At 38.0% G+C, this 26815-nt stretch overlaps 1 protein-coding gene across 6 annotated transcripts in view; it reads right to left on the bottom strand.

Moving 5' to 3' along the window:
• The window catches only part of CELSR2 (cadherin EGF LAG seven-pass G-type receptor 2), a 118947-nt gene that overhangs the window by 55875 nt on the left and 36257 nt on the right, over positions 1-26815 (bottom strand). For all 6 annotated transcript variants that reach the window (XM_087959953.1, XM_087959951.1, XM_087959952.1 and 3 more), the window contains exon 2: positions 19187-19831. In XM_087959953.1, coding sequence (XP_087816079.1) covers positions 19187-19831 — 645 coding nt within the window. The remainder of the gene's footprint in view (positions 1-19186; positions 19832-26815) is intronic.

The raw sequence follows: 26815 nt of genomic DNA, 5'->3' as shown, positions 1-26815 counted from the left end.
AGGGAAAATATTTTGTTTGCCCAAGACCCTTAAAGCCTAGTTTTATGCTACATTCAGTTGTTCTTTTCTATTATCTGTTTTGATGCTGTTATAGTTTAGATTTTTCTTATTTGTGAGACTCATCAGAAATTAATTTAATTTAAGGTGCCTGACTGTTCTTTCTGATTGCTCTGCATAAGCAGAAAGACTAAAAATATATGAACACTCATACACTCCCATGGTATTAAGCACTGGCCCCTTTTAAAATGATGTTCAAGTTCTTAAGATCTTCTATAACATAACACTGAAAATTAGCAGTGCAATATCAGTGTCCACTTTGTTCTCAAATACCAGTTTTAGGTAAGCAGTAGCTGGGATTTCCCACCAAGTAAAGCAAAAATATTTGACACAGATAAATAATCCAGGTTATCATTTTAGCACTGAAACACAAAAGCAATCTCAGAAAATCTCTGGTCATGTCATATAAACCATTTGGAGGTTTGTGCAAGCTGAATCAAAACTTGATTAGAAAGCCTAGCCCTAACAAGTCTGATTCTCCAGAGTTTACTCTTCAATTTGCTTCAGTGAAAAATGTGACTAATCAAAAGGTTTAATGTGGCAAATGTCTTTGATATATTCTATCAATATGCATGCAGCTGCTTTTGTTAATAATGGAAGCTACTTAACAATGGGATGTCTTCAACAAAATGATGTTCGCTTCCAAAGTGTTATAAACAAGCAAATCTGTTCCCTGTATTATTAGCAATCTGAAGGAGCGATTTCAGGCAGATTTATGTGAATATTTTTATTACTTTAACTCTCTCTGTTGTTCATTTCTCAATTTCCAGAGTAAATGGGTAGCTTTTGGAGAAGACTGCAAGTTGAAAAAGCAAAGCTGCATTTACCAGGAATAGCCTTTAATGGGTACAAATAAACTAAGCTGATAATTTGATACCACTTTTTCTCAAAAGTTTGTATACCGAATGCTCTTGTATTGGAAACAAAGAAGACCCAAGTCCTGATTTTAAAACTTTTGTATTCATTTGTTGTAAATTTCAAGTAACTAAAACTGAGATTCATCGAAATTAAATAGTTGAAACCCAAGCATGTTTTTCTCTCCACCAGCTTTTTGTTTTACACCCTTCCTTTCAGTCTTTCCTTGTTTATTTTTCATTACCTTCAAAGATTGCTTCTGAATCCTAAACCAGATTGCCAACATTAGCTTTCCCCCTCTCATTTTTGTTTTAATTACTGGTTTCGGACAACAGCAGTTTCATTAAGATAGATTGGAAGCTAACTAGCTTAGCCACCTGACCTATTTTATACAAACATCCCTCTATTTGAATGCTCCAGAATCCAGACTTTTAACTATAATTATTCCCAATCAAGGGAGCCTGGCATGCTACGGTCCCTGGGGTTGCAAAGAGTCAGATTTTCAAGATGCTTTGTCCTAAGTAACTGCAAGGCAAGCTAAATGCATGTATCCAATTCTCTGCCAATACCTCAAAAATGAAGATTGTAAGTTTTCAGCAGTTCAGATTTCAAGTCACTGCTTTTCTATAAATCTAGCCAGAATAATAATATAATGTATTAGGGGAGACTTGGTCCTAATCATCTGAGCAACATTATGGGTTCTATCCCAACAATCTAATTTTGATTTTTAATAAGTGTATCATTTTTAAAAATATTTAAAATATAATTTTCCAAGTTGCAATTTTTTGGATTAGAACAAATTCTAAGTAAATGAGTTTTCTCCTTTGTAACTGATCTTTCTTTCTCTTCTTTCTCTTATTAAAAGTCCTGCTCCATGGTTGTGGCAAAACATGTTTAAAACCTTACAGTAGATTCACATGGATGTAAATCTCCAACTACCCAAAGATTAAGGTTTCTTTAAAAAAAAAATCAATGTGGACAACTAAAATGGTATGTAGTACTAATCATTATGAATAGCATGATTTGGTACCAGACAGAAAAGGGCCCAGCATTATTACATATCAAAAGCTCTGAAAGTTGAGAGACAAATTCTACTTTTTGAAGAAGCTGTATAGTTCAAAGTGGATGAAACAAAAACCAAATGTTTGACTGCGTCTGAGTATATAAAAAGGTATGTTACGCTTTTAAAAATTGACCAGTTAGATCTCATAACATGATTATGGGTGTAGTAAGACCAATAGGGCTATGTAAATGCTTCAGATGTGATCTGGAAAAAGTGCTTTGGGATGTAGGAAAGTACTAATGTAGAATAACTGCCTGATTTATTAGAGCCATTGGAGGGAGTATTCTATAGCCCTATTGGTCATTTGACCTTAGAAACAGTTGTGGCGGCGGTGGTATTCCACCGGTTCGGCCCGGTTCTGATGAGCTGGTAGGAGAGATGAGTAGCGGAGACTGAAGTGGTTCTCTCCGCCATTCTGCTGTTGGGCCCACCCGCCCGCCTGGGCTCCCATACTCACCTTTATCTGCTCAATTTGAAGCGCAGCTGCTTTGCGCAGCACAGAGTAGTGCCATGCTGAAGCAACCGGGATCGTGCAGGCTTGCAGGAGGCAAGTTAGAATGCCTCTGCCCCTGTGCAAAGTGCACGTTTGGGGTGCATGTTCACGCAAAGTGTGTGCACAAAGCACGCCCACCAAGCCACGCCCACCGAACCGGTGGCAACAATATTTGAATCCCACCACTGAGTTGTGGGTGCTTTAATCATTCACAGACAGTTTGTTTACACTCCTGTACATTCTGAAACAGTTTTTCTGAATCATTCTCAAATAACTGCATAACCTTAAGAATCAGAAATTTGAAATTCAGAAACCTGAAATTTGAATATCTTTTGTTATTGCATTGAATTGAATGCTTTATTTGGCCATGTGTGATTAATACACAAGGAATTTGTCTGTGGTACAGAAGCACTCAGTGTACTTGCAAGGCAACAGAGAAAATAATAATAATAGTAATAAATATCATTTGCCTTCAAGCAAGAATTGGTTGTACCATAAAATAGAGAAAGTAATAGAAAATGAAGAAGCTAAAGTGGTCTGGGACTTTAGAATTCAAACAGAAAGGCATCTGCCACATAACACACCAGATTTAACAACTGCCAATAAGAAAGACAAAAAAAAAGTCTGAATAATTGACGTGGCAGTACCTGGAGACAGTAGAATAAAAGAGAAGGAACTCGAGAAAAGAACAAAAGACAAATAGAGGTAGAACAACTTTGGCAAATAAACAAAGGTAGTCCCAACAGTTACAGGTGCCTTGGGAGCAATCCCAAAACAATTGGAGCATCACTTGAATACCATCAACATTGTCAAATTCACATCAGTCAATTGCAAAAGGCAGCTTTAGTCAGAATAATTTACATCCTGCAACAACAGCTCTAACACTATAAAACATCAACATCTGCCTATCCCAGGTCTCTGGGAAGGACTTGATCGATGGATAAAAATGCCAAATCCAGACTGAACATCTGGCTGATTGTGCAATGGACCATAATAATAATACCAATAAATGGAGGAAGTAAAGAAAATAGATAGATAGATAGATAGATAGATAGATAGATAGATAGATAGATAGATAGATAGATAGATAGATACTACTAAGCCACACTTTATAGATTGATAAAAAAATGCACATTAGACAGAACTGCGAGAATTAGATGTTTAGCAGGGTGATATTATGATCTAGAAGATATTTATCATCACTTGTCCTGTGAAAATTAGTAGAATCTGATCATATAGAAATGTTTTTGGGCCTCCAGACAAAATTATGAAAATTCCTTGAAGTATCATTTGACCTGGAAAGAAGCCTTAAAGGGAGTTTCAAGAAGCTGTTCTAAAGATTTTTGGATATGGGAAGAAATACACTGCTCAAAAAAATAAAGGGAACACTTAAACAACACAATGTAACTCCAAGTCAATCACACTTCTGTGAAATCAAACTGTCCACTTAGGTAGCAACACTGATTGACAATCAATTTCACACTGTTATGCAAATGGAATAGACAACAGGTGGAAAGCACAGGCAGTTAGCAAGACATCCCCAATAAAGGAATGGTTCTGCAGGTGCTGACCACAGACCACTTCTCAGTTCCTATGCTTTCTGGCTGATAGTTTGGTCACTTTTGAATGCTGGTGGTGCTGTCACTCTAGTGGTAGCATGAGACGGAGTCTACAACCCACACAAGTGGCTCAGGTAGTGCAGCTCATCCAGGATGGCACATCAATGCGAGTTGTGGCAAGGTTTGCTGTGTCTGTCAGCGTAGTGTCCAGAGCATGGAGGCGCTACCAGGAGACAGGCCAGTACATCAGGAGACATGGAGGAGGCCGTAGGAGGGCAACAACCCAGCATCAGGACTGCTACCTCCGCCTTTGTGCAAGGAAGGACAGGAGGAGCACTGCCAGAGTCCTGCAAAATGACCTCCAGTGGGCCACAAATGTGCATGTGACTGCTCAAACAGTCAGAAACAGACTCCATGAGGGTGGTATGAGGGCCCGACGTCCACAGGTGGGGGTTGTGCTTTTTTTTTTTTTTTTTAAACAAGTTTTATTAATTTTCAAAACACACAAATCGTCATTATCCATTACATGTTTAAACCTTTTTCCATTATAAATTTAACAAGTCAGATAAACTATAATTCTGTTTTAAACCATTTCCATATAAACATACAAAAACCTCTTATCCAATTTCTCTTTACTTCTCTTTACTCTTATTCAATTTTATTATTATTATTTCATCTATTTCTTTCTGACTTAGTTACCATTATTCTCATTCTATATTTCTGCAAGGTTTTATTAATTCTCCCCCAAAAAAAAAACATATACACACAACACACAAAACATAAAAATCTTTTTGGAAAGTAACTTGGACCCAGGTATCTCTCTCTCATGGACTTCAATTATATTCATGCTCATCTTACATATCATTACTTATTTTATTTACCATTCTAAGTCTTCTATATTAACTTCTCCACATATTTCACTCTTCTTAATTCTATCTTAATTAATCATCTTAATTTGAGTCATTATATTTGTATCTTTTGTCCATTCTTTATTGTCCCTTTGTCTCGTTCCTTATAAAAAAAAAAAAAGTTTCTCCTGAAATCACTAATCAGAGTATGATGCCTTTCTATCTCCCCCTAAATTAATCAAATTAACCTTTAAAATAATGCCCAATACCCAATCCGACTTTGCTTGGTACATTCTATCTAAATAGTACATCCAGAATAATTAAATACATAGTTAAACAATAGATCTAAATATTAAAAACAAATACTATAATAGAAATTTTATAATAACATCAATACCATAATCTTATTAAACTCTTTAATTAAAGCTCAATATTCTAAACCTCCCTCATATTATTAAATTTTAAAACCAATCATTATTAAACATTTCAACATTTTAATCTCTTATCAACTCTTAAACCATTTAAGTTTTCTATTTCTAATACAATACTACAATATCATCTTATGTACCTTGCAAAATCTTTTTGAAGAAATTATACTTTATCCTTTATCCCTAAAAAAGATTCCTTTTTCCCATTTAATTTCAAAACTTTGTAGCTTTTCTCTACCTTTTCCCTTTCTTTCTTCTCCCAACAAACCTTTCTACCCCCCTTCTTCTAGCCTCTGCCTTACTGGCTTCCCTTCTCTGTCGTGTTCCTTTTCCCTTTTGTTTACTATCATTATATTGATTTTGCACCTTATTTTTCCCTTTCTTAAGTGTTTTTTTAAATCTTAAGTCCTTTATTTCTCTTCCTTTCCCTCTTCCTTCTTTCTTGGTCGAGTTCTGAAATTTATTAAAAATGGCTTCCTCTCCTTCTTCTTCTTCTGCTGTCTTCATCTGTTGTAATGTTTGTTGATAGTTAATAAGCGCCATTTCTAAAAAAAAGGAAGGCTTCTTTCAAACCAGCTTTACCATTTTTTTTGCTTGTTCATAATCTTTTCTCAGTTCCTCAATAGAAAGAGCCATTATAAATCTTTTCTTTTCTTTTCCCCTTCTTTCTTCTTACAACAACCAGAATATTCCAAAGAAAAAATAAAACAGTCCCAAAGTTATCAATCAGTCCAAACCAAGGCAGAGGTCTCACTTTCTCCTCCTGGGGTAGTATCAATCAGAGAAAAAGAAAGTCCAAATCTGTTTCTTAAAATCTTATTGCAATATATTTTAGTCTTCAAATCCTTAAGGCATCTCCTCCAACAAAGTCTTAGCATACAAATATTTTTTTTTTAGTCCTCTCTCTTCCCACTCATCGCTTAAAGCCAGTTTTCACCTAAAAAAAAAATAGGTTTCTTAATATCCACTTATTTATTCCGTAGGAAAAGAGGGTAAGCTTTCCTTTCAGCACCACCAAACTGCCGCTTTTTTCCTCTTCTAGAAGGTATCATTCAGAAAGTCATACTTTTCAGGAATTTTGTTAAATATGTCTTAGAGTCCTAGGAACCAAGAAAAACTTTCTCCTTTCAAAAACTTTCTCCACTTCCTCCTGCGCATTCTTACCCGGCTGCCAGCTCCTTTGTGGCGGCCATTACGGACCGCCGCTGCACCGCCTTGGGAAAAGGGGGTTCTGCTGGCCGGGGAGGGGGTCTGCAACACCCCCAAACCCCTCTCCGGATCCCCCCTACCTTCAGCTGCCCCTGCAGGGCAGCCTAGCTCCGTACCCGTCCGGATCGGAGCCCCAAAAGCGGCTAGCGCAGCAGGGAACACGCAGCTTCGTGAATCCCTGCTGCTCGCGAAGCCGACAAACCGGAAGTCCGAGGTGGGGGTTGTGCTTACAGCTCAACACCGTGCAGGACGTTTGACATTTGCCAGAGAACACCAAGATTGGCAAATTCTCCACTGGCGCCCTGTGCTCTTCACAGATGAAAGCAGGTTCACACTGAGCACATGTGACAGATGTGACAGGGTCTGGAGACGCCGTGGAGAATGTTCTGCTGCCTGCAACATCCTCCAGCATGACCGGTTTGGCAGTGGGTCAGTAATGGTGTGGGGTGGCATTTCTTTAGGGGGCCGCACAGCCCTCCATGTGCTCACCAGAGGTAGCCTGACTGCCATTAGGTACCGAGATGAGATCCTCAGACCCCTTATGAGACCATATGCTGGTGCGGTTGGCCCTGGGTTCCTCCTAATGCAAGACAATGCTAGACCTCATGTGGCTGGAGTGTGTCAGCAGTTCCTGCAAGACGAAGGCATTGATGCTATGGACTGGCCCGCCCGTTCCCCAGACCTGAATCCAATTGAGCACATCTGGGACATCATGTCTTGCTCCATCCATCAATGCCACATTGCACCACAGACTGTCCAGGAGTTGGGGGATGCTTTAGTCCAGGTGTAGGTGGAGATCCCTCAGAAGACCATCCGCCACCTCATCAGGAGCATGCCCAGGCGTTGTAGGGAGGTCATACAGGCACGTGGAGGGCACACACACTACTGAGCCTCATTTTGACTTCTTTTAAGGACATTACATCAAAGTTGGATTAGCCTGTAGTGTTTTTTTCCACTTTAATTTTGAGTGTAACTCCAAATCCAGACCTCCATGGGTTGCTAAATTTGATTTCCATTGATCATTTTTGTGTGATTTTGTTGTCAGCACATTCAACTATGTAATGAACAAAGTATTTAATAAGAATATTTCATTCATTCAGATCTAGAATGTCTTATTTTTGTGTTCCCTTTATTTTTTTGAGCAGTGTAATTTGATAGGCTGCAGACACACCATTTTGCTGCTGGACTATACACATCCCCGTCTGGCTTGTGAGGTAATTTAATCGAAACTTATTTCTATGTTATCCTGAAGTCACTTAGGAAACTGCAGGACAGGTTTGAATTACTCCCTAGGGAAAAATGGGGCTGTTATAAATATACATAATAACAGGAATTTATGCTGAGGCCATATTACAAAGTGCAATAATTCCTCTGGCCATATTCTGTGTCTGACATATGCAGAAATAGGACAGGAAAGGGAGGGATTGGATAGTTGTTATAAAATGAATTTGTACCTAAACCTGGCCTACTTTCTTGGCCCTTCTCCTCAATATAACCTTCACATAAGTCTCTTGACCATAATAAATATGAAAAGTACTTTATCAAAAATATATAGAATTTTTCCTGCAATGTTGATCCCATTTTACACACCCAAGTTAGAGATGTTAGTAATGCAAGGTGACACACATCACCAATAAATATTGAAAAGTTCACCTTCACATATGGCCCAACTTTGATTTAGGATTAGTTTCTGAAGCACCACCTAAAATAAATTATAAATAAATGTATTACACTTAACAAATGTAAGTTACCTAACTCTGATAAATTTCTGAGCTATTTTCTTCAGTTGCATTCAGCAAACCAAAGCATTTATGAGGCCTTGGACATAGGGTTAAATGATACCTCATTATCCGTACACATGCCATAATTATGCTCTTAAGTGAGAAGCAGGTGTTTGCTTTAATAACATAATGTTAGCTAGCAGGCTTATGCCAAAAGCATGCTTGTTACTCTGTAATAAGAGCTAAAGTAGATGAGACACATGAAATGCATTTTTGCATGTCTCGTATATAATAACACAAATAATTTGATATAGGTGAAAACTGTATTACAAAATAGAAGATAGGGAAGAAGGAGACAGAGACAAAAGAAGTGGCAGAGGGATCCAGTCTAGAGCAAAATTCCAGTGAGTAATATATTACGGTAGTAAAGCCACTGTACTGGACTACCGTAGGATCGAGAGAGCCAGATTCAAATTTAGACACAGCCACAGAAGTTCACTATTATTGAGACAGTGATTATTTTTAAGCCCAAACAGGATAGTTGTAGAAGGAGAAATGGAGAAGAAGGGATATGAAGCTCTTGAAGGAACAGCAAGATCAAAATCAAAATCTGTCCAATTAAAAAAAAAATCCTTCTCCAAGTCATAGTTGGAACTTTGGTTTCTATGGAATTCCAACTTACCATAGAATATACATTCCTATCCTCTCTTCTTTTTCACAGTAAGCAACATTATGCAGAACACACAGCAAAGGAATAAGGAGCGAACTAGTGTGGCACAGAAATTTCAGGGGTTGGGCCCTTTGGGTCCATCCTCAGCTGTGGAAGCCTAGTGTGTGACTGTAGGCCAATCGAGCCCTCAGCAGAAATTACCTCACAGAATTGTGGTGGTGGTAAAGAGATGATATAATCTCATACCAAATAAAAATACTAAAAAGTACTATACTAAGAAATAGTAAACCAAAGAAATTAAAGGTTGAGAAAAGGAAACTTTTCTAAAACAAGTTTATACCAACATTATTCACTATACTTCTCCATGCCTTTCTGCAAACTATTCGTCTTCCCATCATGCTCGTTTGCCACACCGTATATCACCTTTTATTCCTTAAACCTTTAAACTACTCACCTCTCAATTTTTCAGGATTTCACCCATTTAACTTCATTCTCAGTCGTTCCCTTCTTTTCAACCCATTCACTGTGCATTCTTATATTTGTTTTCATATTCAGTTCTCTTTCATTCACTGTATACAAACAAAACACCTCAATGTACTTTTCCCTACTGGTCATTCTTTTTGTATTCAGTCCACAAGTCTTGACCCTATCACTTTTTGTTTACTATGCACACTTCTTGAGTCCCCCTTCCCTTCAGTTCTAATATAAAAGCACTCTTTCGTGTTTTCCCTGACATACCCAAAACTCATTTACATGTAACAAATTGGGCAAAAGGACTCTTTTACAGCCCTTTACACCCCTTTGACAAACATTCATTTAGCACAACAGACTACACAAGACCTCTGTACTGTTGCAACAGCATTTACCCATATTGATTTTGTCCCCATCCATTTCTTCCATTTCTTTAGTAAACACAACACCAAGATTCAATTTGTCTACTTGCTCTAATTTTTACCATTTATGTTTAACATGTACAGTAATTGTTTACTCCCTTTCCTTGCCAAATACAACTACATTGCTCTTTGTTACATTAATTTTCAGATCTAATATTCACCACAAATCATTCTGGTTCTCAGTCAACAGAAAAGCATTATTTTTATTTTAAAAATATATATGCAGTTCCCAACCAATAATTCACTAATGTAACTACAAACATATTGAACTTCACATGTGCATGGATTAAACATATTAATACTTAATAATTATTAATAATTCATTATATTAATAAGAAACTAAAAAGGACTCAAGATGGCATGCAAAATTAAAAATATTATAAGAACGTAAAATCAAACAAAGTTGGGGGGAATAAACAAAAAAAAATTCAAATTATCATCAAAATAGATTTCATTGTACGTTTCATTCGCGGTCAAAACTTCACTAGCATTGATATTTCCTACAGACATTAATCAACCTCATTCCATTAAATCACACATATATATTTTTCTTTCATTTCATTTATAAACTTTTTATGCTTTTCATAATTAATGCCCCTTAAAAATCCAAATCTCAATATTCTATACACTGTGACCATTTCCATAGATGCCCTGTACCACTGGTCATCGCTCTGGTCAAGCAAAACTTTCACATGTTTTAGTAAGATGGAGAAAGTGCAGACTAAGTTATCAGCCCTAACTATATCTATACACATACAACATTTCCTGTTAATGTACATTGACTACCATGCTGACTGTATCAAAAGTAAGTCACACAACCCGCAACTCGGCTTTAACCTCAACCACAACCCTACCTCAACCATCACCCAAGACTAGGCATGCACGCCCTAACTACCTCAATTCCAACTACTACAGGCCTTAAATGCAAACTACTCAATGCAAGAAGCCTCGTGAATAAAATACCTGAATTTTTCCTCCTACTAAATATGGCTAAATTCGACATTATATTTGTCTGTGAAACATGGCTCAATGCATCTCTCCCTGACTCCATTACCACAGTAAGAGACTATCATGTTTACCGATCAGATCGTGAAATTAGAGAGGAGGTGGTGTTGCTATCTTCTATAAAAGTCCTTACATCTAAAAATATCCAAGTTACCCAGGAGCTTGCTCTTCCTGAGACCATCATCTGTGAACTATCCTTAAATATCACAATTCGATTCTTACTATGTTACAGAGCACCTGATTATGACATCGAACATGTAAACAAGCTAAATACATTACTAACATGGGCTGCATCCTGCCCATACCCTTTTATCTTTCTTGGTGATTTCAATCTACCTCATATTGACTGGTCCCTAAATGAATGTACAACTGAAATCATACACACAACCTTCTACAATGCTATTACAAATCTGGGACTGGAACAACTAGTAACCAACAACACTAGACTAAACAACTGCCTCGATCTCATCTTCTGCAATAGTTTGAATTTAATTTACGGAATACAAACTAAAGAACCCTTTTCCAGCAGTGACCACAATATGATTGACTTTTGTCTCAACATACGCCCACACAAAAATCACCACAATGATGTAATCCCCAATTGTAACTTCAAAAAGGCAACTATGATCTTATAGACAACGATCTCTCATCCCTTGATTGGCAATCTCTATTCACTGGATGCAATACTGTTGAAGACCATTACAACATATTTTTACTTGAAGTCAAAAGAGTCATCAAACTATATGTACCAACAACAACTCCCAAAACAAAACAAAAAGCAGATTACCCATATCAATAAGGAAACTTCAATCCAAAAAGAGATCACTCTGGCGGAAAAACAAATCTGGTCACGCTTGTAATTTCAAAAACCAATACAAAAATTTATGCCACCAGATAAAGACTGAATGCACCAATTATCACATTAAACAAGAGGAAAACCTTCTAAGCACCAATTCCACCCGAGCTTTTTACAATTTTGTAAACAACAAACTAAAAGACTCAAGGTCCATCCTCCCTTGATAGGACCTGACGGTAAAGACTGCAACGACGACACCATTAAAGCCAACATCTTTAACACATTCTTCGCTCAGTATTTGTAAACAGCAATGGATCATGCCCAGTATTTCCTAGCCGTACCACAGATAACAACAATGATCTAATACATATCGATTTCACAGAAGACAATGTCGAAAAATCACTACGCAATCTAAAACCATCTCTATCTATTGGACCGGATGGAATATGTGCCTACTTCTTAAGAAAGCTATCCACTGCCATAGCCAAACCTCTAAGCATAATCTTGAAAAATCTTTCAGGACCAGCTCCTTGCCTAACCTATGGTCACAAGCCACAGTCATCCCCATCTTCAAAAAGGGAGACCCAAGCCTAGTTGAAAATTACAGGCCAATCTCCTTATGCTGCATCACCTGTAAAGTCATGGAATCAATTATTAACCAATCCATCATCCTCCACTTAGAGACAAACAACCTACTCTCCAATAAACAATTTGGTTTCAGAAAAAAACTATCCTGTAATCTGCAACTCTTACACTGCAAAAACATATGGACGACACAACTCGACCAGGGCAAAGCAATAGACGCAATCTACATAGACTTCTGTAAAGCCTTTGATTCAGTGGTACACGACAAACTACTCCTAAAAATAAAATCCTATGGTATCTCTGGACAACTGAATAACTGGATAGAAGCATTCCTGGCAAACAGACAACAAATGGTCAAAATTGGGAGCCCCTATCAAACCCTGTACCTGTCAATAGTGGTGTCCCCCAAGGCAGTGTTCTAGGACCAACTCTCTTCATACTCTACATAAATGACCTCTGCGATCATATTAAGAGCAATTGCGTTTTTTCGCTGATGATGTAAAGCTGTTCAATACCACAGACAATACTGCTACCACAAAAGATCTCGACTATGTATCAGAATGGTCAAACAAATGGCAACTTCAAATCTCAACAAATAAATGCTCTGTCTTACATATTGGCAAAAAAAAATCAGAAAATAAAATACAAGCTGAATAGTCAAGATCTTGTTGATGACCCAAACTCTGTAAAGGACCTTGGAATACTCACCTCTAATGATCTAAGTGCTAGAGCCCACTGCAACTACACATAGCCAAAAAGGCATTAAGACTTGTTAACCTAATCCTACGTAGCTTTTTCTCTGGTAATATCACACTACTAACCAGAGCATACAAAACTTTGCTAGACCAATACTCGAATACAGTTCATCAGTCTGGAACCCACATTACATATCTGATATTAGCACAATTGAGAAAGTCCAGAAATATTTCACAAGAAGAGTTCTCCACTCCTCCACTCGTTGTAGAATACCTTATGCCAGCAGACTTGAAATTCTAGAACTAGAAAACCTTGAATTACGCCGCCTTCGGTCTGATTTAAGCATGGTATATAAAATCATACATTGCAATGTCCTACCTGTCAATGAATACTTCAGCTTCAACCATAACAACACAAGAGCACACAATAGATACAAACTCAATGTTAACCGCACCAAACTTGATTGCAGGAAATATGACTTCAGCAATAGAGTGGTCAATGTCTGGAATACTCTACCCGACTCTGTAGTTTCTTCCCCAAACCCCAAAAACTTTAACCTTAGACTGTCTACTATTGACCTCACCCCTTTCCTAAGAGGTCTGTAGTGGGCGTGCATAAGCACCAACGTGCCTACCGTCCCTGTCCTATTGTTTCTCTTATTCTTCTTTATTTTTCTTATATGTACCCATTTCATGTATTCACAACTATGTATACACTTATACTTATTATCTTGTAAACAATTGGCAAATCAAATAAATAAAATTAAATAAATAAAAAATAAATAAATAAAAAATAAATAAAAAATAAATAAATAAAAAATAAATAAAAAATAAAAAAATAAAATAAATAAATAAATAAATAAATAAATAAATAAATAAATAAATAAATAGATAGATAGATAGATAGATAGATAGATAGATAGATAGATAGATAGATAGTATGAACAGTATAGGTCAATTTTGTACATTCTGGCCAGTATGCCACAGGCAGTTTTACTCCAAGTATGTTCATGCAAGCTATAGTCTCTAGCCTAGAGAATATCTTGCAAGCCAACATAACTGTTGCCCAAATCCAAACCAACTTGGAAGTATATTCAGTGTATTAACACACTGAGATGATATGGAAGATTATGAATCACATAAAAGATGTTTTCTTCACACTACGTTTCATGGAAGCCTAAGCATGTTTCATGAAACACTGTTCCATGTCTAAGAGGGGGGAGGAATATCGTTTGAAGACAGTCAATGTTCTATCATTAGAGTTTGCATCTTGATCAGGGGCGCCAGGATTGATTGATTGATTGATTGATTTACTCGTTGGTTTTACTCTAGATTTTGTAACCTGGAAATGTTTGAGAGCTCCTGATCTAAGAGATGCTCCCAAGAAGTTTACAAATTGGTGCGTGGCAGTCATGGCAATGTGACACAATTTTGATTGCTGTACGTTCTGAAGTCAAACTCTGAAGAATGCGGAGCGAGAAATATGGCTACAGAAAGTACGGAGATTTCTAAAGATTCAGGTCCCCGTGGCATTTTAATAGGTATATCAGTGGTGGCATTCTACTTGGTTCGGCCTGATTCTGCCAAGCCAGTAGCGCCGATGAGCAGCGGAGACCGAACCAGTTTTCTCTGCCACTCTGCTGTTGGGCCCACCCGCCTGCTTGGGCTCCCATACTCACCTTTATCCTCTGCTTTTGAAGCACAGCTGCTTTGCGCGGCACAGCAGAGTGCTGCGCAGCAGCTACTGAAGCGACCGGGAGAGTGCAGGCTTGCAGATGAGTTGGAACGCCTTTGCACCTGCGCCAAGTGTGCGTTTGGCGCATGCGCACATGCAAAGTGAGTGCACACATGTAAAGCGCGCCCACCAAGCCACGCCCACCGAACCAGTGGTAAAAATCTTTGAATCCCACCACTGAGCTATATATTTCCACTAAACTCATGATTAAAAATATGTCTGTGTCTTCTTCTCTTCTCACATTCTCATTCTTTCTGCTCTTTCCCCTTACCTAATCAAAGGGTTTCTTTTCTCCGTCCTGTTCATCTCCATTACCCCAGTTTATTCCTCATTCCTTTATAGGTATCACATAGCCATGCATACATATCTGTGTGTGTGCACACACGTACACACACATTTTCATCAAGATCTTTTTTTGAATAGAAGATTTATTCCCAGCCTCTTTTTGATTCTTTACCCTAGTGACCAGCTTTGGTTGCCAAGGAAACAACTATTCTCCCAGAGTGCCCCTCCCCAATCTTGAGCAGACAAAGCCCCCTATTCCATCTCCCCACCATGCCGTCTGCTTCCCCCTTCCTCCTCTACCTGCACAAGGAGAGCCAATATTGCAGCCCAAAAAAGAGAAAAGAGCAGAAATAGATTTACACAGGGCAACCAACTCTCATTGCTCCTCTTTCCCAGCCTCTATCCTCAGCATTCACCATAAGCACTAAACACAGAAATAGCCTTCCTCCCGGGCATTTGGCTACAGGGACCTGCATTTTCTGGAACATACGTCAACCAGAATTCCTTTTTGTAGGGAGTCTGCCTATGAAAAACACACAACTTTCAGGGGATGCTCCTCCTGACACAAGGCTGTGTCATCTATACAGACTGCTACAAAACCAATTCCTCTAAAACATAAGAAATCTTAAGACCATAGGTGGACTACAGAAGGTATGGATTGTTTCACCAGTGGTCCCTCTACGCAACGTGAATTATCAGTCAATATGCTGCTAACATTAACATTCTTGTAATATAATTTTCAGTATCAAGTATTGTGATGGTACCTGGTTAAGATTAAAAATTTTGAAGCCCTCTGTGAGTTTCGATTAACATTAGCTGTAGTGATATGGATGCAATAGTATCCGTTGTAATGGCATTTAGGAAATTGCATTAGTGAAATGAATGCTACCTAAAACTCACTAATGGCCACATTGATATCATGTATAGTTTTTAGTAGTTCTGGATTTTAGTTTGCTATTATTTAACAAATAGCTTTCTGTGTCTTCCATAGAGAAAATAATACAATAAAGAAGCATGTTTTATTATTAGAAAAATAACTAAGGGACAGGGAGGAAGGGTATGAGTAGGGAAATGACCATAGATAAATGAATTAACTAGTCTATCAAAATTACACCTTTGCTGCTGAACTTTGTAATGTCCACAATCAAATTTTAGTTTAGTTTTAGTTTTTAACCCGGAGTAAAACTATACATTACAATTTACAATATCCTGTTCATGTTTCCAGAGAAACTAACAAAATTGTGTCAAAGCCATAGTACCGTGTTTCTCATATAATAAGGCCGGGTCTTATTTTTTTTTGAGCCCTGAAAAAATGGCTAGGCCATCTTTTCGGGGGTGACTTAATTCCCCCACCTTGCATCTTCGGGCGAGCGGCGACGGCTTGGATGTTGACCTCGGCGTTGGTGGGGCACTTCGTATCGGGGTCAACGCAGGCAGCACCATATCCGGGTGTGCAACAAAAGTACTTCCTAACGGCAAGCCCCCCCCACCATTCCCCCCCATTTCGCATGTTTTAATATAGGCCTTCATTTGGGGGGAGGGGCTTAATTTCATTTCATGCCTATAAAACATGCTGGGACTTCCTATTGGGTGAGGCCGTATTGTTGGAGAAACAGGGTAATTGATCAAAGGAACAATTGGAAAATTGTCAGCCAAGAATAAAGAATACCAAGGTATGTTGGACAGGAGATGCCAGGCATTATTTATTGCCCTAAAAAGAAGGGGTACTACTTCTCTAGCCTACTCCGTTCTATTCTACTCTATAACTGGGAATGAAATGAACACAACCCTCTGATGTTTTTTTTTGTAATTCTCCTTGATTCAGCTAGATTGAGTATCTTCTGGGTCTTCCTTTGCCTCATTCTCCTATTCCAAAGCAATCAATTGATTTATTTTATTGATGGTATTAAAATGGATTATACACAGAACCTGCTACACTTTTCTAATTTGCATTTCCACATTGCCATATATTCTTTAGTAAGAATGAACTTATGGAAAGTTTTTAGCAGAAATGAATCACTGGCGCAGACTGATGAAAATTGGTTCTAGATCATGCCACATGAATTGATAAGAATTCATTAAAAAATCTTTTTTCATACAAAATTCTCAGCAAATCATTTTAAAAATACATGAAAAATACCTGTATATCATAAAGTTTTGGTATGTGTCTATTTCAATTCTTTTGTTTTTCTATACAAGTTACCCAAATGCAGAGATTTTGTTTTATATTACCCCTAATAAATATTTGCCTAAGTGACCTAACATAATAAGCACATTTTCTATACTAAAAGTACCTTAACTCTAACTTTTATTTTATATATAACTTTCTGGACTGTTTTCACTACAGTCAGTCATATTTCGGTGGATTATATCGGGTGATATTTTGACATGAACAGTTGGCTGATTAGTTCCACTAATATTAGAGGCTGCTAAATAGAAAGCAGAATCCAACTTAATTCAGGACAAACTACAGTGTGGGATTTAGGGGTCTGGTGTCCTACAGTTATTCAGAGCAGACAATGCTAGGAAAATTCCATTGGTCATAAGATGGTTTGATGGAGATTTGATTAAGAGGTTTGAAAAGCACTTGGGGAAAGTCATTACTTAATGAGTGAAGCCATGCAGGTGGTGAAGATTGCAATCCAGATGATTAGCATGGAAGAGATTTTTAAAAACATTTTTGATGGAGAGAATTAATGCCAGGATAAAAAACTGATATACATGTTGGGGGATGGGTGAGTTAACTCAACAACAGATGCCCTTATATTCCTTCTAGAAAAGATACTTCTGAAATTCATAAATGACAGGCAGTCCTCGCTTGAACCCAAAATTTATGCTGCTAAGTGAGAGATTTATTAAGTGAGTTTTGCCCCATTTTACGACTTTTCTTGCCACAGTGGTTATGTGAATTATTGCAGTTGTTAAGTTAGTAACCTGGTTGTTAAATGAATCTGGCTTCCCCATTGACTTTGCTTTTCAGAAAGTTACAAAAGGGAATCACGTGGCTTCAGGACACTGCAACCGTCATAAATATGAACCAGTTGCAAGACTAGACTTGTAAATATGAAGCAGATGCCTAGCATCCTAATTTTCATCATGTGACCATGGGGACGCTGCAACAGATGTAAGTGTGAAAAATGGACATAAGTCATTTTTTTCAGTGCCGTATTAATTTTGAGTGGTCACGAAATTAAATGTTTTTAAGTCAAGGACTACCTGTATATATGTCCCACTAGACTTGTAAAACAGAAGTACTACACATGGAATCTATACCCAAGAAATGTCTTGCAGGAACATTTTTCCATATTTCTCAGATTCTAATCTATATTGAATCCTAAAACAAATTTGATTAGGATCGGATAAAAGGCCATCTTTCAGGCTTTTGTGGATTATAACTGACTTCCTAGCAGAAAATGTTCTTAGCCCCTCAAATCTTCAGCTATAAGAAATCATTTATAGCAGAGGTATCAAACTCAGTTTCATTGAGGGCTGCATCAGGGTTGTGTTTGACCTCAAGAGGCTGGATGGGCATAGCCAGCATGACATCCCTTGTGTTGGGGGGGCTGTGGTGGCCCGAGCACTCTGCCAGCAAATACAGGCTCCCAAGCTCCGTTTTTGGCTGCAACAGCCTCCTATAACCCTCTGCCAGCTAAAACAGAGCTTGGGAGGTCTGTGCACGGCTCTCGTGAGCTTTGTTTTTGCTGGCAGAGGCACCGCGAGCCAGTCTTTTCCTATTTCCAGGGCAACCCATTGGGCCATATCTGGCCCAGGGTCTTGAGTTTGACACCCCAGATTTATAGCAATAACAGGTGATTTGGGGGCCTTCTAGAAGTTTTGGGTGACAACTTCAACAAGTTTTGGGCACTAGCCATCCTGCATAAAACTTATAGCAGTTAATCTTACATCTGAGCAGCACCCAGCTGCCTTTTCTTAGTGTTGGATACTATCTAAAGATGATGGGAACTGTGGTTACCTAAACCGTGTTGCTGAGAAAGGCTAGGATAAGCTGTTAGGGCAATAGAAGTAACCCTTCTATTTTCTCTTTCCAAGTTTGAAATCTCTTATCTTTCAGCATTCTAATCCCTCTTACCTAACAAGCATAAATTAATTATAAAAAGTCATTTTGAACAATAAAACACCCTTGGAGAAAAGAATTACAATGATTCCAGGTAGAATGATGGCACTGGGATTTATCAAAGAACAAAGATAACAGCTACCAATAATTACTAAGGGGCTCCCTTTTGAGGGATCCTGCCTTGGCTGATTTCCCCCCTCAAATCAATACTTACCAGTGTAGCCGTCTTGGCAATCACAAGTATATCCTCCTTCCCGGCTTTGGCAATGTCCATTATTTCCACATGGATTAGAGTAGCAAAGATCAATCTCAGTTTCACAATAATCACCAGTAAAACCCAATGGGCAACGGCAACGCAGACCATTGACAGGGTGGATAGGACGGAAAAGTATAGTGTTGGAGGAAATGAAGGGTGCTGAGCTGTCAAACTTCAACACTGAGACACAACGCATATAATTCTCACAGGGTTCCCGCAAACAAATGTTATCATCAAAAGGCAAGACCCTCTGCTCTGAAATAGCAGCCAAGAGGGTCCGGTTGAGGTACAGTCGTTCTTGGAGGTCTTCTGAAGGAATGTAATGGCTGCCATGGACTCTATCAGGCAATTGTACTGACAGACTAACATTCAGGATTTGGGCAGCCTGAACATCCGTGTCATTCTGGATGTTGAAAAGGACAACATGATCACGGGGAGCAGAAAGCACAGTTGCTACTCCTTCAAGAAAGAGAGCCAGAAGTGGTGAAAGGAAACGTTCTTGGGACATGTTCTCCAGCCGCAAAGTGATACTGTTGGTCAGCATCTCATCTGTGATAATAGTCACCTGAAGCATGCATTGGGCAGCAACACTGTGGATCCCATCTATAGAAAACAGGAGAGAATAATGAGTTTCAATGTGCATTAATGAGTGAAGAAAAGAATGTAGAGATCACCTTGTAACATTCATATTATTTTGGGGGCAACAATGCTTCATTTTTATACAACAGGTGCATGGGTGAATGGGACTGGCATCTACTTTAGTTTTAAAAAGGAAGGCTGCATAACTGTACAGTATTGTATAATACAGTGAGGCACAATGCAAAGTATTTCACTATACTCTTCAACGTATAGTGTCTAAACCAAAACAGTATAGTTAATATGACACAGGACAATCTGAATGAATTCCATCCTCAATCACAGAAGCTCATTGTGGAACTCACTCTCTGTCAGTCCAACTTACTTCACAGGGTTGTTGTTAGGATAAGGGAATACTACCTCCTGGAGCACCAGGATAAAAGGTGGTATATAAATCTAATTAATAAATAATCTGTACTACAGCTATATTATAGATTAAGCTCTCTAAATTCATAAAATATTTTATTCTACTTCTAATTACATGGATCACAGATTAACAATGTGTCACCCTTTATCATTGACCATGGTGACTGGAACAGATGGACATTCAACAACTTCTGCGATCCCCTATGTTGCACATGCTTAATTTATAGGCACATGCTATAGGTGGGGCATCCCTGACTTCTAGATGACCTATTAATAATTGACTAGGACTGTATCATTCCCATCCTTACCCCCACATATTATTGTCTAGCTGTCGTTGCCACTTTCATCTATTTTAGTGAAACTAGATGAGGTACTATCAAGTAGGCTTTGCTCACATCCAGTTTGGATTAATATAACATACTCTGTGTCAAGCTCTCACACAGCTTAGTAGGCAGTCTTTATAATCCGTCCTATGCTATTTATCTGTTATGCAGTGGTGGGATTCAATTTTTTTTACTACCGGTTCTATGGGTGTGGCTTGGTGGGTATGGCAGGGAAGGATACTGTAAAATCTCCAGTCAGAGGTGGTAATTGCAGGTTCTCCAAACTACTCAAAATTTCCGCTACTGGTTCTCCAGAATTGGTCAGAACCTGCTGAATACCACCTCTGCTGTTATGCAGAGATTCAATGTATGTAGAAAGAACTGTTAATTAAAAGTTTTATTGTTCTCTTTGTGAATGAAGAACTTTGTTCACTCACTCATTCATTAATTCATTCGTTCATTCATACAAGTGTGCGCATATAGACTTATGAATACATACCTAGCCAGCTCAAACTCTAACCAGCTTAGAGTTCCAGTAGAATCAAGATGGGATACCTATCATACGCAATACTTTATGTACGCGATGGTCTAATGTCCCACATTTCCGACTCTCTTTTATAATTTTTTACAAGGTTTGGCCTGTCTGAGTTTGGAACTCTTACCATGCCTATTTATTTCTCCGGCATTGCCTCATCTGGTTCATTACATGTGGGGAACCATATTTTGTTTCAAAACAAACAATTCCTTCCTAAGTCTTCTTAAAGATCTGAACCCTGGAATTTGTCCAATGCAGAAGTAGAATTTTTCCAGAACAAATGCCTCTGCCTCTAAAGCTTACACTGAGTGGATCTCTTATACATTCCATCTTTCATATATAAACATTCATACCCAGGGGTGGGTTTCTACCAGTTCTGTCCACCTCTGTAGAACCAGTAGCTCTGAAGAGCAGCAGACATAGAACCGGTTCTATGTCTGCTGATGTTTTTGCCCACCCACCCACCTGGGCTCTTACCTGATCTTTATTTCCTGATTTTTCAACTTCAGCTGCCGAATGAGGCACAGCTGCAGTTAAAGCAGCAAGAAAAGAGGGCTGTTTCAAAGGCTGCTTCTCTGCAGGCAGCTGCTGATGACGATTTACAGGCACACGGTTCGCAGCCTGCAGGGAAGCTCGTAAATCCCGAACCAGTAGTTAACCCTGTCGTATCCCACCCCTGTTCAAACCTTCACATAAATACATGGCATGAGAGATATACCTTTGTGTTGCTGCATACCAATATATGCATTCACAACACAGTATCATTGGAAACACTTTTAATCTATAGGATTCTTATTCTCTACTTGCTATTCAGTTCATCATTTTATTGAATTTTAACCATTCAATTTTCCAATTAAACTACTGATTCAGAAACACAAACACGTTGAACATTTTAAAATTTTTATTAGGTAATTCATTTTATCAGGTAATGACCAAGTAGCTTTCAATCTTATCACTTGAAGCTGGAGTAGTTGCAAGTGAGGATGTCTACTTAGAAATTACGGTGGTGAAAATCCATAGTTTCGGGAAAAGCAGAGACAAAAGACAAGCTTATTGGTCAAATTGAACTTCCTTCACATTAAGGAAGATTTGAGGCATAATAATTTTTCATTTTTATGGCAGAAGCAGATTTTCTACAATATACGGATCCTGCTTTCTTTCTTGTAATACATTTAAAACTTGTAATACATTTAAAACACGAACAAAATCAGGATGGAAGATTCTTAAAGCAAGAAGAACCAATTACACCACTTCACTCTGAGGTGTGGGTTTTACAGATTACAGATAATCCAAGTTGGAAGGGACCTTGTAGGTCATCTAGTCCAACCCCCGCCCAAGCGGGAGACCCTACACCATTTCTGACAAATGGTAGTCCAATCTCTTCTTGAAAGTCTCAAGTGATGGTGCTCCCACAACTTCCGAGGGCAAACTATTCCATTGGTTGATTGTTCTCAGTGTCAGAAAGTTTCTCCTTGTTTCCAGGTTAAATCTCTCCTTGTTCAGTTTCCATCCATTATTCCTTGTCTGGCCTATAGGAGCTTTAGAAAATAGCTTGACCCCCTCCTCCCTGTGGCAGCCCCTTAAATATTGGAACACTACTATCTTGTCTCTCCTGGTCCTTCTCGTTACTAGACTAGCCAAGCCCAGTTTCTGCAACCGTTTGTTGTATGTTTTAGCCTCCAGTCCCCTAATCATCCTGGTTGCTCTTCTCTGTACTTTTTCTAGAGTCTCAACATCTTTTTTATAATGTGGTGACCAAAACTGGATGCAGTACTCTAGGTGTGGTCTTACTAAGGCTTTATAGAGTGGTATTAGTACTTCCCTTGATCTTGACTGTATCCCTCTGTTAATACAATTTAGGATTGCATTAGCTTTTTTGGCGGCTGCTGCACACTGCTTGCTCATATTTAGCTGGTTGTCCACTAAGACTCCAAGATCCCTCTCACAGTTACTGCTATTGAGCCTGGTTTCACCCAGTCTATATGTGTACTTTTGGTTTTTCTTGCCTAAGTGTAGGGTTTTACTTTTCTCTATATTGAACTTCATTTTATTAGATATGGCCCAGTCTGTCTAGTCTGTTCTAGTCTGTCAAGATCCATCTGGATCTTGAGCCTATCTTCTTGGGTGTTAGCTATTCCTGCCAGCTTAGTATCATCTGCAAATTTGGTAAGTTCCCCTTCTATTCCCTCATCTAAGTCGTTAATGAAGATATTGAAGAGTACTGGGCCTAAGACTTGTGGCACCCCACTGCTTACTTCCCTCCATGTAGACTTCGACCCATTAAGGACTGCTCATTGAGTACAGTTTGCCAGCCAGTTGCGAATCCATCTAGTGGTGGTGCTATCTATTCCACTTTTTTCTAGCTTACTAAGAAATAGGTTGTGGTCTATTTTATTGAATGCCTTGCTGAAATCTAAATATATTATGTCCACAATATTTTGTTGGTCTACTAATTTAATCACTGTGTTGAAGAATAAAATAAGATTGGGGGACTTCCGGTGTGTGTTTCTTCGCTGACAGACCAAAACCGCGATCGTGAGCGGTTTCAATCTGTGCTCGCCACCAGAGCGCCCCGGGCTTTGGGGCTAAGCCATCCCATAGAGGTGGTGAAGAGGGGGGAGACTGCCAGCAGGGTTGAGGAGAGCCTCATCTCTCCGCCTCAGCTGGCCATTACTGCCTTTCCCGAAGGCAGTTGCAGCGGTGGTCAGAAATGACCACCTCAAAGAAGAACTCGACCGGAAAAGAATGTGCAGGAGGAAGATAAGAAGTGAAAGTCTTGGTTGACCGGGTTAAACTGCAAAAGCAACAATGCAAGGTACCCTGGTATTTAAACTATAAAAACATAACATTGTTCCCTAAGAAGATTTTGAAGCAACGAAGGAGAGAGAAAAGGGAAAGGATTTAGTTTGTTTTTTCTCTTCCCTTCTATATACTGACAGCTAAAAGACTTAAGCAAGAAATTGAAAAAAAATCCACTTTGACATCAACAGGCATTTAAGCTGAAAATAAAATGTCAAAAGGGATAATAAAGATTTCTGGATACTTAAAAGCTTTTAAAAGCAGGAAAGGAGAGAAAAAGAAGAAAAGGGCAGGATCTGGAAAAATGGAGGAGACTGCCTGGAACTAAAACCTCAACAAGATTCCTAAAAGATACATTTTAACTGAAACTTGGCAACAAAATAGTAGAACTCCAGGAAGAGAAAGTTGAAAAAAGAAGCAAGAAGAAACAGCTTGGGATTATTTGGATTACTTGGTGATCTCTGGATTTTTGGTTACTGGATTTAAATGACTAAAATCAATCGGGTGGTTGTTTAAAAGTGTTTAAAATGGCACCACTTTTAGAAGAACTGAAAATGGAACTTAAAAAGTACAAAGAAGATGCACAAGAAGGGAGAGGTTCTTTTGGCTTCGTATTTCAACTCTTAGAAATGGAGATCTGGAACTATGAGAAACAACAAGAAACACTTGCAGAACAAGAAGATCGTGACAAAGAAGAAGCCATCTTTAATGATCAAGTAATTTTATGTGGGGGGGGGAGGAAAGGGGGGAAAGAGAATGAAAAGTTTAAGATTTGAAAAAACAACCCCCCAAAAAAGAATAGTTTGAAAAATAAGTATAATATTAGAAAGCAACAGAAGAGGGGATTACAGAAGAGAGAATTAGAAGTAGAGAGACAAGGGGGTAAAAAGGGGAGGGAGAAGAAGAGAGGGAAGAAGGAAAGGAAAAGAAGTTATAAAGGACAGAAACAAGATATAGAGAAACAGGGCAAAGGTATAAGAATTGAAAGTATAAGCCTGTTTAGAGATAATGGGTGAAAACTTAATTATAAAAGGGAGTCTGCAAAGGTACATAAGATAGTATTGTTTTATTACAAATAGAAATAATCTTTGAAAATATGCTTAAAATGATGGATAAAATATTTATTGTAATCTAGTGGTATGCTTGTTAATAAACAAATGAAATAAAGTGAAAGAGAGAATTAAATTAGGAAAGGATGGGAACATTTTAATTATTATTAATGATTTACAAAATATAAGTGAAGAGAAATATGGAAAAAATATTAATTGTGGAAAGTTTATAAGTGTTCCCAAGGAAGTATGATATTTAATTGAAAAGAAATGTTAAAGATGTTAAGATGTTAATGAATATTAATGATAGAATTGAATTGGAATGGAATGAGTGTTTTATTTACATATATATATAATCTTTTTTTAAGAATATAGTGTGTATTTTAAGAATGTACCAAGCAGAATTCGATTGGAAGGTATGTATTATATTGAATGTTATAATCTTAAAGATATACACTGAAGCTTAAATAAGAGTTGAATGGATAAAATTAAAAGATATAAAGGTGTCATACTCAAAATTAGTAACTACAGGAGAAAATTTGTTTAATGAGAAAAAATAATATGAAATTGAAACAGGACAGACAAAAGTATAATGATTTGAATTGAGATGAGATAAGATAATCAAAATAAAGTTGAGAAAATTAAAAGAGTGGAAAAACTACGTAGAAAATGTAAAACAGTAATAAGATATGGAATAGAACACAAGAATGAGCATGAAATTGAATTTGTGTCTGTATGAAGAAGTGTAACCTGGAACCATGCTATTTTTTTTTAAAAAAAAGATGTTTTATTTGTATTATGTTTTTTTTGTGAAAACCCAAATAAAATTTTCACAAAAAAAAAAGGAAGAAGAATGAAATAAGATTGGTTTGGCATGATCTGTTTTTAACAAAACCGTGCTGACTGCTAGTTATTACTTTACTTGTTTCTAGATGTTGGCAGATCTGTTTTTTTATTATCTTTTCCAGTATCTTCCCGGGTATTGATGTTAGGCTGATTGGTCTATAGTTTCCTGGGTCTGTTGTTTTTTTCCTTTTTTGAAGATGGGAACCACATCAGCTCTTTCCCAGTCCTCTGGTAGTTCCCCGGTGCTCCAGGATTTTTGAAAGATATGGTGCAGTGGTTCTGAGATGACCTCTGCTAGCTCCTTTAAAACTCTGGGATGTAATCCATCAGGCCCCGGTGATTTGTTTTCATCAAGATCAGACAGGTGTTCTCTTACTATTTTTTTGCTTATTTTAACTGTTATTTCTGGTCTGTCTTTTACAGTTATGTTTTTGGTGGGTTGAGCTATAGCTTCTTTTTGTGTGAAGACAGATGCAAAGACTGAGTTAAGCAGTTCTGCTTTCTCTCTGTTGCCTGTTATTTCCTTGCCATATTCTCTCTTTAGTGGACCGACTGTTTCCTTGATTTTTTTCTTGTTATTTATATGTTGGAAGAAACTTTTTTTATTATCTTTGACTTTTGTTGCAAGTCTTTGTTCGTTCCTATCCTGACTTTGTCTTTGCAGATTCTGGCTATCTGCTGAAATTCTGCCTTAGTTGTATGTCCTTCTTTCCATTTTTTGTACTTGTCCTTTTTTTCTTTCAATTTGCCAGAGAGATCTTTGTGTAGCCATGCTGGTTTCTTCTTGGATTTCTTGTTTTTCTTTCTCAGTGGTATTGTGCTGGTCTGGGCTTCTATGATCATACTTTTAAGAGTTTCTCAAGATTCTTGAGTTGTTTTCTCCTTTAGGATTTTCATCCATGGAATCTTTCCCAAGTTCTCTCTGAGTTTATTGAAATCAGCTCTTTTAAAATCCAAGACTCTGGTGTCATTATGTTCTGTTGCTTGTGTTTGTGTTATGTTGAATTCTAGTATGACATGGTCACTCTCACCC

The sequence above is a fragment of the Notechis scutatus genome, chromosome 3, assembly GCF_049901735.1.
Source record: "Notechis scutatus isolate UNSWTSFEM ecotype Mainland chromosome 3, rNotScu1.2, whole genome shotgun sequence".
NCBI lineage: Eukaryota > Metazoa > Chordata > Lepidosauria > Squamata > Elapidae > Notechis > Notechis scutatus.
This window is presented reverse-complemented; position numbering and strand designations above follow the sequence as displayed.